Source organism: Rhodamnia argentea, chromosome 3 (assembly GCF_020921035.1).
Source record: "Rhodamnia argentea isolate NSW1041297 chromosome 3, ASM2092103v1, whole genome shotgun sequence".
NCBI classification, from domain to species: Eukaryota; Viridiplantae; Streptophyta; class Magnoliopsida; order Myrtales; family Myrtaceae; genus Rhodamnia; species Rhodamnia argentea.
Window position 1 is genome coordinate 22,178,770 of NC_063152.1, and position 18,194 is coordinate 22,196,963.

Here is an 18,194-nt window from a genome sequence, read left to right on the forward strand (position 1 = left end):
ATCACCGCCCACCGCCGCCGGTGGCCGCCTACCGTCGCTAGAGGCCACTACTGGCCGCCGATTGCAGATTCTTCCTTTTGGTGAAAAAAGTATTTTATTTTTTTTATACTTACCAAACGCATTTCTACTCTTAGAAATCATAGCCGAAAAAAAAAAAACATAAAAAAATATTTCTGTTCCAAACATGTTCCCAGGAACAAAAATGTTACGATACACAGCGTAAGATGTCACACAGAAATGAGATAAAAACTCAAGGCATCAACTTGAACCCATCTTTGGTTCAATTCAGTTGATGCTTCGATCAATAGCCTACTCCTTTGTCACTGAGACATTTTCCCGGTAGCGCAAAACGGGTTCCGTTCAAGATGACCGAACCGAAATTACTCAGCTCGATCAAAACAGCCAGTGCAATGGCACAATATATCCCAGTCAAAATTTCTTTCACTTTCTCTACTGGGATTGCCAGCCTGACCTACTTCATGATATAGCGGAACTAACCAGATGCGGGCTTAATTACAAGAAGCCGAAGAGGACTATGTACGGCTGAATCTTAAAGATGAGATTGTCTCTTAATCTGTCATCTAAAGTTGCAACATTGGGCTTGACCCCTTGCCAATTTGTCCCACAAGCAGATCATCTGCCTAGGAGACTGGTAATGTGCAGTGTAATAGTCTTCCATGCAACCATATTGGCAAAATTTCCAGCTGTGTGAGTACTGTACCGGCACAGAACTATTGAATTGCTCCACCCATATCCCCATGCTTACATCCTCCATCTTGAAGAGCTACCCACAGGCAAAACATATAACAGTTCAGCCATTAAAAAAAAAGCTTGGAAGATATATATATATACACATATTCTTACGAAAACCACACAGGAAACTCACCCTGAGGCTTCGGACTCTATGTTGAGAAACAATAAACTTGGCAATATCACTTGAAATGACATATCCTGGTCCGTTGGCATATGGAGGGTATATTTCTTCTGACCATTCCTGTCATGTTGGACAATAATCATCACTTTGAGAGAATTATCATGTCATACAAAAAATGCAGCAATCTACAACAAATTCACTGTACTCTTAAAATTGTTCAGCAAGATGCATAGCAAAAGGTCCATTATAATGAAACTGAACTTAATCATCAACAGGGCATGCAGAAAATATGTGTGCATGCGTGTGTGCATCTGTCAAATGTCTTCTATTCAAGCTTCAAGGCAATAACATCTAGTGAACTTTGTTGGTCTCATCTGAGAACATGAAAGATCCCATGAGCAACTATCAAGCTGCTAAGTAACTTTGCTGACAGAAAATGTCTAGCAATCATGCAATAATCATCTAATTCCAAGTAGCAAACAGAACAACAAACTGGTATTGCAATCAATAATCAGTATAACCACAGAAATCTCCTACCTCATAAGTAACTGCCCACTTTCCATTTCTAAGGGGACGATGCAAGAGATTGAGATTGCCCATATAAAGAGACTTGTTCGAAGAGATGCCGTCAATTTCATGCAAGACGGCATCCACCCTTACGAATGTATCATCGTCACATTTCATCGTAAATGCGGCTGTCACATTCTGATTCTGCATTCAGGATGATGAGCTTGTTAGAAGTAGAGTTCTACTACAGAATATTCAAAGTGGGTAGACTATTTCATGTAGAACTAAACAAAATCTATCTTACCCCAAACTCACATATCGCAATGGTTTTCAGGACCACAAGCTCATAGCGATCCATAAAGGGCAAAATAACTATATCACCAAAGTAGGCAGCCTCCTTTTTCAGCATTGCATTCACCTCCTTCCTCGGATTCTAAAGATGGTATCTAACAATCAGATTGCAAGTTGGCAATTGTGCAAAGATTCTTACAATATGAATAGTGCAGGAAATCATAAACCTGTGTACCCTTTTTATGAACGTAATTTGATGTTAAAATTATCTGCCCACGTAGAAACATCAGATCATAGTACTTAACATTCCAAAAAGGGCATTTGTTTGGAGATTAAAGAACTCTTGAACTTCAATTTCCAACAGATCCGTTCAAAAATTAGTTGATGACCAACTGCTTACAACACATTATGCGATCAAACTTCAAGTCAAACACTCCCACCCAACTTAACCAGTGAATGATTCCTTAGGCTATCTGATTCCTTCCATCTCTCTTTTCTGGTGAATGATTCAATCCATCTCAAAAGCAATAATTGGTATGAATTTCTAGTGTGGAAGAGAAGTTCCACACGAGGGTTTCCAATTTCTAGTGAACATTATCAGCAACAGATTTCAACAAATGATGACATTATAACTACTAAAAACATCTTAAATGGTGATCTCAAAATGTAAATGATTTCTCTTTTCTTTTTTTTCCAGATATCCTTCTAGTTACTACTACTAGTAAGTAAATTACTCCAGTAAACCCTCAATTTTAAATACATTTCGGTGCCAACACACGCATTTGAAACTGTGACACCCTTCGCAGGCTTTATCAAATATTTACTTTGACTCCCTCCCTTAAGTTATTGGACCAAAAGCTTATAGAAGATGCCAAATTAACATCCAAACAGACAGAGATCAGTCATCATTCACTCCGTTGACATAGTGGAAATACGAACATGTTGTCATGTAGATTATTGCTGATACAAGCAACTTGGGCCAGTCAGAATCTATATAGATTGCTTTCGTGCCTGAAGGGGTCATGAAACTGAACCACATCATCAAAACCAACTTTCTTCAACTTAAAGGCTTATTTAGGAACTTGTCAGTATACTCTTACCGTTTTTTGCCCAAGACATTCTACCAAGAGGGTTGGAGTCACTACCAAGAGAAAAGACAGCACAGCAGGTGCCAAAGTCATTTTCCTAAGTTCCCATAGTGTCGGTGTAATTCAATCCAGAAAGTCTCTGGCCATATTATTCCAACCTTAAGAAGTATTTTCTCAGTAACTCTTCAGTAAAGTATATAACTTTGATTACTAACAAACAATAACTACAAAAGCTTGAATTAGCAAGGGACCACACACAAACAAGAAACAACCCACCCAATAAAATGTGAAATTCTGAGAGCACATCTGATTCTATCCTAACTTAGACACACTTAACTTAAAATTTGACTATAGTCAGCATGCCAGCAACCTTACCAGTGCAACAAAAAAACGAGCTACTACATCTGAAGACTTTATTGCTGCTGATTGCATCCAGGTTTTTCTGATTGCCATGCGCTCTGCGAAGTGGTTGGTTGCAGAAAGAACACCAACAAAAAGCCTAACTGGTCTTTTAGGCAGAGGACGAGCTTTCCATTTCTCGGACATTTCTAGTACTCTTTGAGGAGAAAAACTCGGATGGGAAGTAGGGAGAGAGGTAGCATAAATTTGATGAACATCAACATTTCCTTTTATTGCTAATCCAGTTGCATCCTCAAGTGTAAATCCCTACGGATACAATGGAGAAAGAATGGCTTTAGAAGGTACCACTTGTGCAACTCCAGATAAATAAGCATCATATCACCCAAAAAAAATTAGGAATCATCAGAATCAAATAAGGATATCCCAGATGAAGAGAGATTTGCCAGTTTATAGAAAAAGCAACAGGAAGAATTACTGTGGCATTAGATGTTAAAGCAAACGCAGATGACCGGCCATCTAAAGGAAAATATTCAGCATTAATTTAATGAATCTGGAAGAATTGCCCCAAGAAGTAAAGCTCATGAGATCAGTCTCTCTCATGACAAATGACATACCGTCCGATAAGGAAATGAAGTAATATGCCGACCCCCAACATTAATATGGTAACCATCAACACCTGCACGAAGAGTGAGAATAAACAGCCCACCCTCCACAAAAGGGAAAGGCCATGTCACTTCTGGTTTCTGCTCACGTCCTATAAATCGCTTAAACCAAGATGTTGTCTTGGACTCTTTCGCATCAACAATATCATTCCGCATCCATTTTTCACACCTCGCATATCCATCAACTGCCAGTATACACAGGAAAATGTTATATATACAATGTGATAACCATATAGCCTCTATCAGTTCCAAAACATTCCACTATCATTATTGCTCTTAGAAACCATACCAATTAGATGAATATCCACTCTTAACATCACCATACAAAGTAAGAAAGAGCAGATCGTGCAAGAAATTCTACTTGGCATTACCAAAAAAGGTCCAACTTGATTAATCTTAAGGAAAATTCACAAACAAACAGTGACTAGCAACGATGACCAATTAACCACTAGACAGAAAGTATGCTTACATTTCTATTTCTCTAGCTTTACAATCATATATGAGTATTGCTTTTTGCCCGTCCAATGTTATACTAACCATCCAAGGTTTAAATTATCTCCCTCGGCCATTTCCATACTGAAATCCTCTTCCATCAATATTTAACCAATTCAAGCAACCAAGTGAGAAAATAAATGGTTAATTAACAGAACGTACAGCAACCAATGAACAATAGTTTACAAAATACTAAAAGGATAAAACAGAGTCCAGCAGAAAAGGAAAATACCAATATCTATCAGAACATGACACAAAGTGCGGCCAGTAATACACCCACCGTGAAACAAATCTAAAATGAATTGGAATCATCGCACAGATATTATTTTGAAAGGCTCAATGGTAAAATGACTCCTAACCTTCATCTAGGAAAACCTGAAACAAATAAAAAGAGGTTCCTACAAGCTTTCAAGATAAAATCAGTGCAGCAGCGATTCCACTTCACTCTCAAATCACTTTGGTCTCAGTTTCTGCACCAAGTTCTTAGAGCCAAACAGAACTTGGTGACTCCATCTAGAACACATCTAGGGAAGATCAACACGAACGCTTTCCAGGGCTAAAAATTTGATGTACCAAGTGGATACTAACCGTTCTGAAAATCACTTACAGCAGAAATAGTATGCAGCTACTCTTTCTGCAAAATGCCTACCCCAGTATAAGCCATTTATCTGTACTCAAAAGTTTCTTACGTTTACAGTACAAGAACCAACAATTGCGTTATTACATCTCATACATAAAAAAAGGAATGGGAGAAGTTCATGCGAGAACAAACTTTTAACATTCAAGTATAGATTTGTCCGTCAACTATTGCCATTTTAACAGGTGGTCCACAAACCCTTTTGTTCACTACGTTCCATCCAGATTGTATAAAGAGTTGGATCCTGACCTCCTCCAACACATTTTTCAAGCAACATCAACCACTTTACCAATCAATATGTCCGTACTTGTAAGGGCTTCATGATCGTTTATACAACCTAACCAAAGTTCCCAGTTTATCTATGTTGCCGATCTCTGACGAGGTGCCGCAAGAAACAACATCAACCCTTTTTATTTACAAATTGGAAGCATTGTGAATAAAAATGGTGCAAGAACCACATGGTGAAAAGAACAGAAGTTGAGGGACCAAATCCAGATTTAAACCAATTTTACTCTCATTGCCACCGAGTGAGCCTCTCTCCATGGAGAAAACCAGTATTTGCACAAAAATCGACAATGTGAATCCCAAACTACCTTGTAACAAAAAAAAGGCATAAACATCCCACAAGTTTAGCAAAGTGTCGATCCATGCATCCATTAACAACTATGAGTATAACCTATTTTTGAATGCTTCTTTTTTGACTGCTTTTCATGAGTCAACATACCTACGCTCCATATAACATCGTAATGGTAGAAGTCCTTTTTAGACTAATGAGTTGATAGGATTACAGATTATGCTGACGTTTATATGCCTCAATGAGGAAAACAGGATCCTATGTAGGTTCTATATGAATGCCTGATAGATCAGGTCCAGAAATAGTAAAAATCCAGGACTTTAAGCATCCGGAAGTAGGGAAAAGAACGTAAAGCACATAAAAGAAAATTGATGATACTGCTGGTAAAATCATTATTAAGGAAAATCATACAACCCAAATTACACAAGACCATAGCTAAAATATATTGAGGTTATTGGATAGAATCTATAGAAAAGAGGGAATCGTGAGATTTCATTTAAGTGAGATTAGAATCTTGTGAGAATCCTATCCAAACCTTTACAATAGCACACATTCTAACATCCAGATCAAGACTTTAAAAGCAACTATAGACCCACCTTGATGCCATTTGACCCCTTAACCTAAATAAACGCAAAGGTAACCATTTAAGATGGAAGCAAGATTATCAAATTAGATAACGACTCTTAATAGTCAAAACTCTTCATATTTTCATGGGCCTAATTCCCTAAAAAATCCTCAACTTTCACTCTCGCATCCAAAAATAGCCACTTGTTTCTTTAAAATTATCAACATCGGGCTTGTTAGAGATACATTATCAAAACCTACGTTTCCACCAAGCCCTTCACCTTCGTATGGAACAACAACAACCTCCTAATGTTTATAATCATGAAGAAACTAGGGGTGATTTTTTGACGTTTGGGAAAATTTGGGACTAGAGTGAAAGTTGGGGATTCTTTTTCAGACAAAACAAGTTCAGAGCAGAATTGACATTGAACCTAAAGTTGAGGGTCTTTTTTAGGGAATTAGCGCTATTTTCTTGGTGTAAGACATGAAAATTAAAACATACAATGGCAACAAGTATTCCCGAGAAATCCAAAGTCAGTAAAAGATATAAACTCGTCGATACTAAACAGATGAAGACTGAAGACACTTCGAGACTATAAGAAATTTCAAAGGCAAGATAAATCTTACCTAGCATATCTTCATCATTCTTGGACGATAAACCGTCACACCTTTGAGCTGTTCCCCATTGCATTCTATAACAAGTGTTGTGCTCAATAACCGGCGTGTGGCTCCAATCACCCTTTAATCTTGGGTTTAAATGCAAAATCTTGGGAGGCTCCTCCCCATCTACAGCCTTTAACCCCTGCAATTCAACCATAAACTGCGAGACCATAGCCACGCCATCACCACTCCTTAACTTTGCAAGTTGTGGGACATACTCCTGATGGGCATGATGAGGAGTTCCAACCACGGTAATGGAAGATCCTGCAGCAAGCCCACAAGGAAGAAACATGAGTCTATCTCCCCGCGCCAATTCTTCCCCACTCATTGAAACCCACGAAGGACACGACTCTATTGGCCCCGCCAAGAGCGAAGTTTGTGCAGTCTCATTCAGATTAAACTTGCCCAATTCCTGCCATGCTTTTAGACCCAAACTCCAAGCCTCATCTGCCATCTTCTCAAGCGCCGATAGGTCACTGGTCCTATTCCTCCGCCTCATGATTTCTTCCATTATTCGACCGTAGCGGTGTTGAGATATCTTAGTGGGCCCAGACCTATTTATTTCCACTTCTGTGTGTTCCTTCCTAGGCATTTTAAAAACATTTTGGCTTCGTAAATCTTCTAAGCTCTGGTGAAATTTATCCTCGTGAACGGAAGTGATGAACGTTTTGCTTAGGCTCCTATCTTCAGGATCCTCTTTTACCGACCCAATGGGGCTATCATCTCCACCCATCGAGGTTGCCATCTCTAAGAACTTTGGGAACTTGAAGGTTATGAAAAGCAAGTATAATGCCCCTACAACCAGCAATAAGTGCGAAAGCTTGAGCTTTCTGCCACTCGTGGGTTCCAACTTCAGTCTCTTCATCTTTATCAGGACCAAATAAGAACATGCCCAACAATATTACCAACTGCCTACCAGAATCATTTCGCAAACGGATCAAAATCAAACCCAAGAGACTGTCTCCACAACATCTAAGCACCTCCTCAACATACGCGAGAAACCCATCAACGCATCGATGCAGATCGACAAACCTAACCGCCAATCACGGAATCCTCGGGCGAAATTCGCAGCTGGGAAACAATCGGAAATCCAAAAATCAGCGAACGTCACAGGTCAACAACGCGTCGAAACAAATCCCATTCGAGAGTGGACCACGAACCTCGAAAATTAGCTGCATTGCACCGGAATCCAGTGACTGGCCGAGACAGAGCAGGCGACCCAGATACGTATTTGGTGGAGACGACAAAGTGCACCTTGAAGATGCCCCCGAAAACCCTGACGAGCAGCCCAGAGAGAGAGAGAGAGAGAGAGAGAGAGAATGTAAAGGTTAATTTAGTAGGAGAAGCCAAAAATGCAGGAATGGAAATTGTTTGCTTGCGCATGTGCAATTTCACCTGCGGGAATGTAGGTGGTGCTCAATGCGTCGTTCTTCGTTCTTCCGCTTTTCGCGTTTCCCGTCGGATTGGGTGGGGAATCTGATTTTTCACACCTGATGATGTTTCGTTTTGCTTCTTCTTTTTCGTTTGTTCTTCCTTTTTTTTCTAAAAAAAAAAAATTGGACATTCCATTGTGGTCCCCATACACGATTTTAATATTACCAATAGCTTTTTTGAATTTTGCCTCCTAATTTCAGGATTTCTTTTTATTTAATATCGTTCCTGAATTTTTTTAATATTTTTTCTAATATGATCCCTCCATTTAAGGTTCAACAAAATTTTGCTGACATGGTCGTTAAAATCACTGACTCGTTAGATTTTTTTTTGTATGATTTCTTCCTTGAACTTTATTTATTTGTTTAATCTCGCCCTTAAATTATTATATTCTCATTACTTCTCTCTATTAGCCTTTGCTTGAGCACAGTGAGGGTCATCGGGTTTTTTTACAAGGCAAACCGCCAATACCCTTATCTAAAAAGCTAGTATTCTTCGGCACTACCCATTGACAAGACATATACATTCACGCATGTTAATGTGTTTGTATAAGCTTAAATATTAAAGCTGCGTTTAATCATCCCGATAAAAATCGAGATATGATATGTTTTATCATATCATGTGTTTGGTAGTTGTCCAAGATAAGATAAAAGGAGATATGGAAAGATAAAATTATCTTGAAAGGAACGGTGAGATAGAATCGAATAGAATTTCTCTTATACATAATACCATAAATTGCATGCTCAAGCCACCCCCCTCCGCCACGCCCAATCGCCTATCCGGTTGCAACGGGAATCTTCTTCAGCAGCGGCGGGCACTATTGCAAGTGCTTAAGTTCCATCGATAGTGAGGAGCTTTTCCATGGCTCGATCATTTTTCGCTGAAACTTGTCCTCATATGATCATCCCATGTCCGAGGTCAACAAAATGTTCCTATTAAGACCAGCAAGCAATGGCTGAAGTTGCAGCTCCTACATGGAAACTTAGACATATGGGGGAAGGACGCCGAAAAACTCCCCAATTTGGGAAAATTCCCGTCAAGGTTAAAGGCAAAATCAAAGGGTAAATGTCTAAGATAACCAGCGATCCTTATGCTACGATTTCCATTTCTGGTTCTATCATTGGTAGGACGTTTGTGATCAGTAACGGTGAGAACCTCGGCTTCTCCGACGGGGGTGAGGCTACCGATGGTGGTCTCGATCTGGTTTGTCTTCCCTTTCTTCGGCCCCATCAACCCACAGAATTATCGGACCCCAAAATGTCTCTTTTTCTTTTCTTTCTTATCATTTTTGAAGAAATTTACAACTGCAAACTCGCAACCCCCACTTTGTTCTAGTTTCCCCAAGGATGATGCAAAGAAATTGGAGAGAGAGGTGAGTTACGAGTTCATCATCTGGAATGTATCAACTCCAATCCTAAAACCAGTCCTATCCAGTTTTTACTAAACAATGAATATGATATGATATAAATATATCTGAATTTAAATTCGCGGTTTACCAAACAACTGATAGGATATGATCAAAGCCATGGATTTCTTATCCTATCATATTCAATTTTATCCCGACTAGAAATCCGAATGATCAAACGCGGCCTAAGAATACAAACATGACATGCATCAAACAACCCTTTTATTTGTTTTATGATGTGCTTGTACTTGATTAGTTGAACAATTTTTTTAAAATGTTCTTTGCGATAACACGAAAATGTGTATTACATCTATACATCTTTACAATATGTGAAAACAAGTAATTTGATAGCAACTCCTGTCTACTTTTCAAATCATGTATTTGATGTGGCAGACAATTTGAAACTAAGACTCGGAACAGTCCTAGGAGTTGGGGAGCTACGCTCGAGCTACATGCGATTGGTTATAAGAGCAATTACTGATTTGTGTCCATGTCGAAATGTCTTTGAATATGATTAGTAATTGTTACTCTAGGAAAGTAAGAACTTTAATGTGATAAGTATCTTTTGTTATGTTTGGTAACTTTAATGCGGGCAGTATGTTTTTATATAGTAATAGTACGATCTTGCTTGGGGCACTTATTAAATATACTCGATGAAAAGCTATTTTATGATAATAAAATAATAAAAACTATTCATTATTCAAAGCATTACCTATGAATATGACAAAAATAATTAAGACGTTGAAAATTAAAATATAATCTTATTTAGTTATTGTTTAAATGCTCTTTTAAAATTTGTTAACATTAATAAACGGGTTAGTGATTTGTGAATCCATTGAAGTACATAATATATGTCCTAATGTCAATAACTTTCTATAAAAGGAATAATGATATTAAGGATCCATGAACTTTGACTTAATGTGATTTATGAACTTTTAATTTATTCAATATGATTATTGAATTATGTTTCAATGTGTAGTGTGGTCCTAACCTTTTAGTCCGTTCGATATGGTACTTAGATTTTTGGTATATGTTCAGTTTAGTTTATTAAACTATATAAAATTATTCAATATTATCCTTCATCATGATTAGTAAAGGGACTATACTAAAGATGTACCAAAAGTTTAAAAATCACAAAATTTAAAAATAATAAAGTTCGAAAATCACATCAAATAAATTAAAAATTATCATATGCTACTTTAAATTAAAACCCAGCATTGATTTGTGTCGAGTTGCATTCTACCAAAGCTCAAGTGAAAAATCGAGTGGAACCGGCTTTCGTGGTCACGAAAAGGTCCGTGCTTTTGGACGAGTGGGGCATAGAAAGACCCGCTCACTCATCTGTCGAACTGTCGATCCCGGTTCATGGTATCCCGCCGGCGAAAAAACTCTCTGGAGCAGTTCTTCCGATGGCATTCCGACGAATGAAGTTCACCTTCGTTCGCATCGAAATGTTCCAGAGCGGCAGTGCTTGTGAATAGGATCAAAGAATGCTGCTCAGGAATCATTACCATTTCGCGGGTCTTTCTCGGTTACGCACTCGCATCGCTGGCGTTCAATCTGCTCCAAGAGAGCCCACTCTTACACGCCGACATCGTTTCCGTGCACGCCCATTAGCCTCTGCATCGACCTCACCTGAAACCCCTGCTTCCGCTCGTGTTTCCAGTCGGGATTCTGCTGTCCGGCCTAGGGGGACGGATGGTTTTGATGGGTTCGATTCGTTTGAAAGAATGGGTCGCGACAGTGTCTGTGATGGAGCGGTTGTGCGCACGCCAGGTGACTGTAGTTATGACGCTAAGCCTGGCTTCGGTAATTATCAAGTAGGCGAAGAGTCGAGCGGTGACGAAGCTGCGGAAAGCGCTTGTTCGGACGAGGATGATAGTTTTCCGGTGGTGAAACCGCTCAATTTGAAGAATGGACGGAGCGATTGCATTCGCAGTGTCGAAGAATGTGAGGATGAATTGAGACACCCTTTGGTGAGGGAAGTTTGTCGGCTGGTTCAGCTTCAGTCAGTTTGGAACCCAGACCTTGAAGGTGAGCTGAGGCATCTATTGAGGAGCCTCAAGCCGAGGCAAGTGTGCGCCGTGCTTCGCGCACAGGAGGATGAACGAGTCGCCTTGAAGTTCTTCTATTGGGCCGACCGACAGTGGCGGTACCAGCATGATCCTGTCGTGTATTATACGATGCTAGGGATCTTGAGCAAGACCAAATTGTGCCAAGGGGCTAGGAGAATTATCCGGCTCATGCGCCGAAGGCGGATCGTGCGCGAGCCTGAAGCTTTTGGATATCTCATGCTGTCTTACAGTAGGGCAGGCCATTTAAGGCACGCCTTGCAGGTTCTGACGTTGATGCAGAAATCAGGTGTTGAACCTAATTTATCAATCTGCAACGTGGTGATGAATGTCCTTGTAAGGGCTAATAGGCTTGAAAAGGCATTTAAGTTCATGGAGAGAATGCAACTTGTTGGAATTACTCCGAGTGTGGTTACTTATAATAGTTTAATCATGGGTTACTGTGATTTGCATCGTGTTGAGGATGCCATTGAGATGCTTGATGAAATGCCTGCGAAGGGTTGTCCTCCAGATAAGGTCAGTTACTACACTGTTATGGATTTCCTATGTAGAGAAAAAAGGGTTGAAGAAGTGAGGGGGATGCTGCAGAAAATGGTAAGGGACGGTAATTTATTACCAGACCGGGTTACTTATGATCATCTAGTCCATGTGCTTGCCAAGCATGGTCACGGAGACAAGGCTCTTGAATTTATGAAGGAAGCAGAACAGAAAGGATTTCAGATTGATAAAGTAGGGCATAGTGCCATAATTCATTCATTTTGTAAGGATGGGAATCTAGATAAGGCAAAGGAAATAGTGAACGAGATGTTCTCGAAGGGTTGCATCCCCGATGTGGTGACATATACTGCTATTATTGATGGGTTTTGTCAAGTAGGTAAAGTAGATCAAGCTAGAAAGCTGCTTAAGCAGATGGTAAGGCATGGCTGCAAGCCAAACACTGTATCTTATACAGCCTTGTTAACTGGGCTCTGTCGAAGTGGTAAGTCTTCAGAAGCTAGAGACATGATGAACACAAGTGAAGAGGACTGGTGGAGTCCTAATGCCATTACTTACAGTGTTGTGATGCATGGGCTGCGCAGGGAGGGAAAATTGTCAGAGGCCAGTGACGTAGCTCAAGAGATGGTGAAGAAGGGATTCTTCCCCACTCCTGTTGAAATTAACTTACTTCTTCAGTCTCTGTGCGAAAAGGGAAAAGTGGACGAGGCTAAAAGGTTCATGGAAGAATGTCTGAAGAAGGGGTGTGCAGTTAATGTTGTTAACTTTACCACCGTAATTCATGGGTTCTGTCAGACAGATAATTTAGACGCAGCTCTATCTTTGTTCGATGACATGTACCTCAGCAGCAAACATGCTGATGTATTCACATATACGACACTCATAGATGCATTGGGGAAGAAGGGAAGAATTGAAGAGGCAACCGACCTTATGATGAAGATGTTGAAGAAGGGTTTACTTCCTACTCCGGTTACATACAGGACAGTCATACACCGTTATTGTGAAAGGGGTCAGGTGGAAGATTTATTAAAGTTGTTGGACAAGATGCTTTTAAGGCAAAAGTTCAGAACAGCATACAATCAAGTCATTGAGAAGCTTTGTAATTTTGGAAACTTAGAGGCAGCGGAAAAACTTCTGGGTAAGGTTCTGGGAACGGCCTCTCGTATTGACGGCAATACATGCCATGTCTTAATGGAGAGTTACTTGAGCAAGGGGATCCCTCTGTCAGCTTACAAAGTTGCATGCAAAATGTTCCGGCGAAATATGATTCCTGATTTAAAACTGTGTGAGAGAGTGAGTAAAGGACTTATGTCAGAAGGGAAAATGGTGGAGGCAGATAAGCTTATGTTACTCTTTGTGGAACGTGGACACGTTATGCCTCAGAGTTGAAAGCAATACTAATCCTTGTGAAGTATCCTTCTACACTAAAATGCAGTTGATAACTCCAACTTTTCTACCATCACCTTTTTCTCATGGTCTAGGAGCATGGTATGTCCGTGAAATTATCTTCATCTTTCCCTCTGCATTATGGTAGAACTTTCCATTGCACCTCTACTTATTTCTTTATTAAAGGTGTACTGAATGTTTTTACTCTTGGCATTTTGTTAATTATGCTGTCTAGTAGCCTATTTTGGGGCTTTAGCCCCTAATTTGCGTATCATATCTGGACCTGGTTATATGTTCCTATATAGACCATTATTTGACACAAGTTTCAAATTTACAAGCAAACCCCTAAACCATCCCATCATCATACTATCAAGCTAGCCATCTAGGGGCTTGTTTTGTCTGATTTTCCTAGATTTACTAATGATAGAACTTGTTGGAACATGAAGGCCACAACCTGGAAGTAAGGATCTAAATATTGATTGTGCATCACCTGCTGATTGGTGTCATGAATGGGAGATAGGAGATAGGATGGAGTAGTTAGGTGCTGTTGTGATGCAGTAGCAGCATGGAACTTCACTGCTCTGATCGAGAGTAGAAAAATGATGATACTGGGAGAGATTGTGAGTGGGAGTTAAGTTGGTAGTGATGATTTCCTAAATAAGAAGTGGTTTTATTTGATTGGCCCATGCCTTAACATGTAGCTTGTCTTCTAAGCTGTTCTGTGGTCTTGTTTCCCATATCATTTAGGTCACTGTACAACATCGGGCAGTTAAAATTATACCATCCATATTGTCATAGTTGGTTCTTCGCATATAGAAAGTAATGATGGCTTCATAGATAATGATGATGAACTGTTTACAAGAACATGGTGTGTAGAAGGTATCCTTTGTTCTGAGCTTCTTCTACTTATACATAGGAGGATGCCTGTTCAGACTTGATGCAAGAGCAGAAGTCGGAAAGTGAGATGTACCAGTGGCTGTCATGATCCTCTTCCTGTTTCCGGCAGAGAGAAGGTATTATGCTGGTTAACATGTAAGCAATAGACTGTAGGATAGTACTGACACGGGGATGAAACAATTTTTCAATCTACCCCTTAGTCAGCTTTTTATATGTCTTTTGTGTGATCAACACAAATCTCTTTTTCCAATCTAAATTAAGGAATTAGCATTTACAGGCCCAAAATCAGATTGACTGGAATTATGTTTCATTTTCACTATGATACTACCATTCTTTGTTTGAATCTTGCTTGATATGGAATAGTCTCTTCACATTTGTGTTATAATTTCCCATCATCACGGGGAAACCTAATCAGAAATTGGTCATTTCTTCTTTACTTTCAACTAAAAACTCATCTGTGCTTCTACTCAGACCACTGTAACCTATTTCTACATGGAGCTTCAACTGCAGCAAGGTCTAGAGGTTAGTTATGAGCATTACCTTCTTGCATTACTTCCCTGCTATTGGTGGGATTTGCCTGATCAGACGACAATGTTTCTTTTTAGTTAAGCATGATGAAGTAGGTGAAATCATTGCTAGAATAACATGCTCCTTATTCAACTCTGATTTACATATTGAGCTATCTATCAATGAATTCCTTAGGACTAAATAGGAAAGGAGCGGGGCGGTGTGTCAGTAAAAAAAAAATTCATGTGAGCATGACAACAGATATCTTGATGGATTTGCTTTCGTACATCTCATCCGGCATTAAGGGGTTCAAATTAATTTGTCCGAGTCTCAGATTAGAGTGTTTGAAGATGGCCTAAAATCTGAATGGTGATATTTGTCTTAATTTTTTTGGTCAATACAAAAGTCATGCACCTGCCTTTAGTGCTACATTAGGAAGGCCATGAGATGAATCAGGCTTTGGTTTCACTACAGCCTGACACTTCCAGTATATCAAAGCCAGTCAAAATATTTTCATGCCGTGTTACTTTTGTCCACCAATTAACGTCATGAGCTAACGGATGAGGTTTCTCTCCTCTTAAGCAGCTTACGTGCATTTTTTTTTTTTTGGTGGTCGAGATTGATTTTTCCTCTTGAGGAGGTGGGTCAATGAGGACCTATTTGGTCGATTGTGGTGAATTTAACTATTTAGAAGTCGTCGTCATATAGTCACTAATTTGCTACTCAAACCGCTTCTTAATTGATCTACCTTGGGCTTTATGTGTAGGAACTTCTGGTCATTGTAATTCGACAGCTACTCAGGTTCAAGAATGGGCAGAACAGGAGTATTTTTCATATCTTGATGAGTCAAAATCCTGAATCAAAATTTACAGTGTCAGGTCTTCTCCGGTCTGTCTTTTTGTGATGCAGACACTCAGAAACCGGGGTATTTTTCACATCTTCGATGATTTTCCGCAGCAAAAGAAAATCTTTACAATTGACAGAATCTGGATATGGGGCTTGGTCCAATCAAGGGAGAGAGGAATTCTATCTGTTTCTGCCTGAACTGATATGCAGAAGCGACTTCAGAGTGATTCTTCACGAGTTTCAAGCATGATGTTTGGCACTCTTTTGCAAGACAAAGTGATGAATTGTGAAGACAGACTATACAGGACTTTTGTGGAGGTACATGTAATATTTAGTAGCAACTGATTATTTTCTGCACTGAAGCGCACCGATTTAGGGAATTCATTCTTATCGTTTTAAACAATATGAAGTCAGTGCGAATCGGGCAAATAAATGTGTGTGTGAGGGAGAGAGGGTTTATATTGGCTGAGAATCGGCATAACTCAATGTCTTCTTGCAGCATTTCACCGTTGGATTTCCAAATACTCGTCAGCGATGTGAATCGATGCATTATGTTCTTAATCTGGTGTCCTTGTCCTCTTTTTCCAAAAAGCAAAAAATATTGAATGGCCTGCAAATGCATTCTAACAAGAGTAGGTCTAATTGCTGTTACTATTGTCTAAGGTCAGCCTCCTGCCACACAAGCACCAAATATAGAAAGAAAAACATGATTTCTTTAGCGCAAATATAATTAACTGATGTGCCATTTACGCCCGCTAATTCGTAAGGGACTAACACAGACAGGCGAAACAAAACATATCTACTAATTCTTTGATTCCAGTTTTTTCAATTTTTTACCCATCTTCTTTAATCTCTAACGATGTGGGTTCCTCGCTACCTGAGGCAATCCTCTTTTCAGGGATATCAAAAGTCCATAAATATAAGACAATAAACTAATAATAGAGCCTTAAAAAATCTCTAGTAGAGAGATTCCGGCAAATATTCATGCATAGTTGCGTTTTTGCCAAATGTTTAACCTAGTATGATCAACTTTTTTTCTTCAATTGGTCCTTCAAACTCTACAGTTTTGCATTGACCTTAACCCTTATACTGAGGAGCATAATGAAACATTGATGTGAAAATTGGCAGGAGGACACCTCAAGTTATAATATTTGTGGAAGGTGCTTATTTTGGTACTCATATTTTTTTTCTTTGGATTACTTAAGTGCCAAATTGAAAAAAAAAAAAAAACCAATTAGTTAAGTGTCAACGGCGAGAAATTCCGGCAAAAAATATACGTGGCATTTATAATGAACACATTTTTGTGCCACGTCATTTGTAATTTAAAATCAGTTCATGTGGCAATTTTTTTTTTAAACTCAATCTAGGTGAAATTTTCTTTAAAAAAATCATTCTTAAATTAAAATAAGCTAAAAAATAAAAATAAAAAATAAAAGAAAGTTAAAACAAGAAGAAGAAGGAAAAAAAAAAAAAAAGAAGGCTGCAACTTACATCGATCCAACAATGGATGGGGGCTAGTCGGCGGGGGTCACCAAGCCCCGACCAGTGGCCGGTGACCCTCGCTGAACGTAGGATAGGGCCAACAGGCTGCCGCCCATATTTGGGCGAGGGTCGCTGGTCCTCGCCCTCAATCGGTTTTGCCGGTCCTCGCCCTCGATCGGTTTTCGCCTTATCCTCGGCCTTGACCAGCATCACCCTACCCTACCCTCTACTAGCATTGATTGCCCTCAGCCTTGAATTCCTAGCCAATGATTTCATAAGTTTTCTCAGAACTAGCAACGCAAGGTCTCCGGCGAGTGTTTCTTGTTTTTCTAGGGTTTGGGTTTCGTTCTTTTTAGGTTTCGTTTTTCTTTCTTCTGAGATCTGGTGCCTTTGTTTTCTTCGGACTTGTGCTCGCAATGTGCCAGTTGCGTAGTTGAATCGGCGGGGCTAGGAAGCGGCGGCGGGCGGCGGTATTGTGATCAAGTCTTTGGCTTGAGGAAGATCTGAAGGTGTAGAGGAGGGAGAATGAGCACATCGAGATTCAGCAAGCCCTTGCCCCTGCGACTTCTATTCTTTTTTTTTTTTTCCAGTTTTTAACGTATTTTTTTAGCTTATTTTTACTTTTAATATTACATGAAATTTTTTATATTAAATTTTAGATTTTTTTATTGTTGACTGAGAACTCCAGCGAGCTTACATGGCTCAGCGGAATTGACACTCAAATAACCATTTTTCAAAAAAATTGAAACTTAAGTGATAAAAAAAAAAAAACTATCAACACTAAAATGAGCGCCATATACAAATATTGTCACTTGAGTGAGGTATCCTTCTACCTGTAAAAAGTAGATTGCCATAACGTCTCACATCCTAAACTAGAAGAAAACCAACTACAGAATGGGAAGATATGATAGCCGAAATTGCAAAAAAGCAAAGTTCGAATAAACAAGAGAGAAGGCTAGGCGAG

The 18,194-nt window shown here is 39.5% G+C and overlaps 2 protein-coding genes across 9 annotated transcripts; one reads left to right on the plus strand and one right to left on the minus strand.

Moving 5' to 3' along the window:
* Nucleotides 1-366: 366 nt before the first annotated feature.
* Nucleotides 367-8,197, minus strand: LOC115756695 (hydroxyproline O-galactosyltransferase GALT2). 2 transcript variants are annotated; one of them, XM_030696554.2, is made up of 9 exons: nucleotides 8,105-8,197; nucleotides 7,870-7,985; nucleotides 6,677-7,780; nucleotides 3,735-3,967; nucleotides 3,136-3,426; nucleotides 1,686-1,814; nucleotides 1,412-1,585; nucleotides 887-994; nucleotides 367-784 (listed from the first exon to the last, which is right to left on the minus strand). In XM_030696554.2, the coding sequence occupies exons 3-9, from the start codon at nucleotides 7,572-7,574 to the stop codon at nucleotides 578-580; spliced, it is 2,040 nt and encodes a 679-aa protein (XP_030552414.1). In that variant the 5' UTR covers nucleotides 7,575-7,780; nucleotides 7,870-7,985; nucleotides 8,105-8,197; the 3' UTR covers nucleotides 367-577. The 2 variants fall into 2 exon arrangements, with proteins under 2 accessions (XP_030552414.1, XP_030552415.1); XM_030696555.2 differs by lacking the exon at nucleotides 8,105-8,197 and having other exon boundaries at nucleotides 7,870-8,075.
* A 2,594-nt stretch (nucleotides 8,198-10,791) lies between these two features.
* On the plus strand, nucleotides 10,792-16,251 carry LOC115756692 (pentatricopeptide repeat-containing protein At5g16640, mitochondrial). Of its 7 annotated transcripts, none has more exons than XM_048276300.1 (4): nucleotides 10,792-13,603; nucleotides 14,363-14,511; nucleotides 14,867-14,917; nucleotides 15,669-16,251. In XM_048276300.1, exon 1 carries the CDS (start codon nucleotides 11,036-11,038, stop codon nucleotides 13,499-13,501), a length of 2,466 nt encoding a protein of 821 aa, XP_048132257.1. In that variant the 5' UTR covers nucleotides 10,792-11,035; the 3' UTR covers nucleotides 13,502-13,603; nucleotides 14,363-14,511; nucleotides 14,867-14,917; nucleotides 15,669-16,251. The 7 variants fall into 7 exon arrangements, with proteins under 7 accessions (XP_048132257.1, XP_048132254.1, XP_030552408.1 ...); XM_048276297.1 differs by having other exon boundaries at nucleotides 10,792-13,600; nucleotides 14,415-14,511; nucleotides 15,669-16,249; XM_030696548.2 differs by lacking the exon at nucleotides 14,867-14,917 and having other exon boundaries at nucleotides 10,792-13,600; nucleotides 14,415-14,511; nucleotides 15,669-16,249.
* Nucleotides 16,252-18,194: the final 1,943 nt, after the last annotated feature.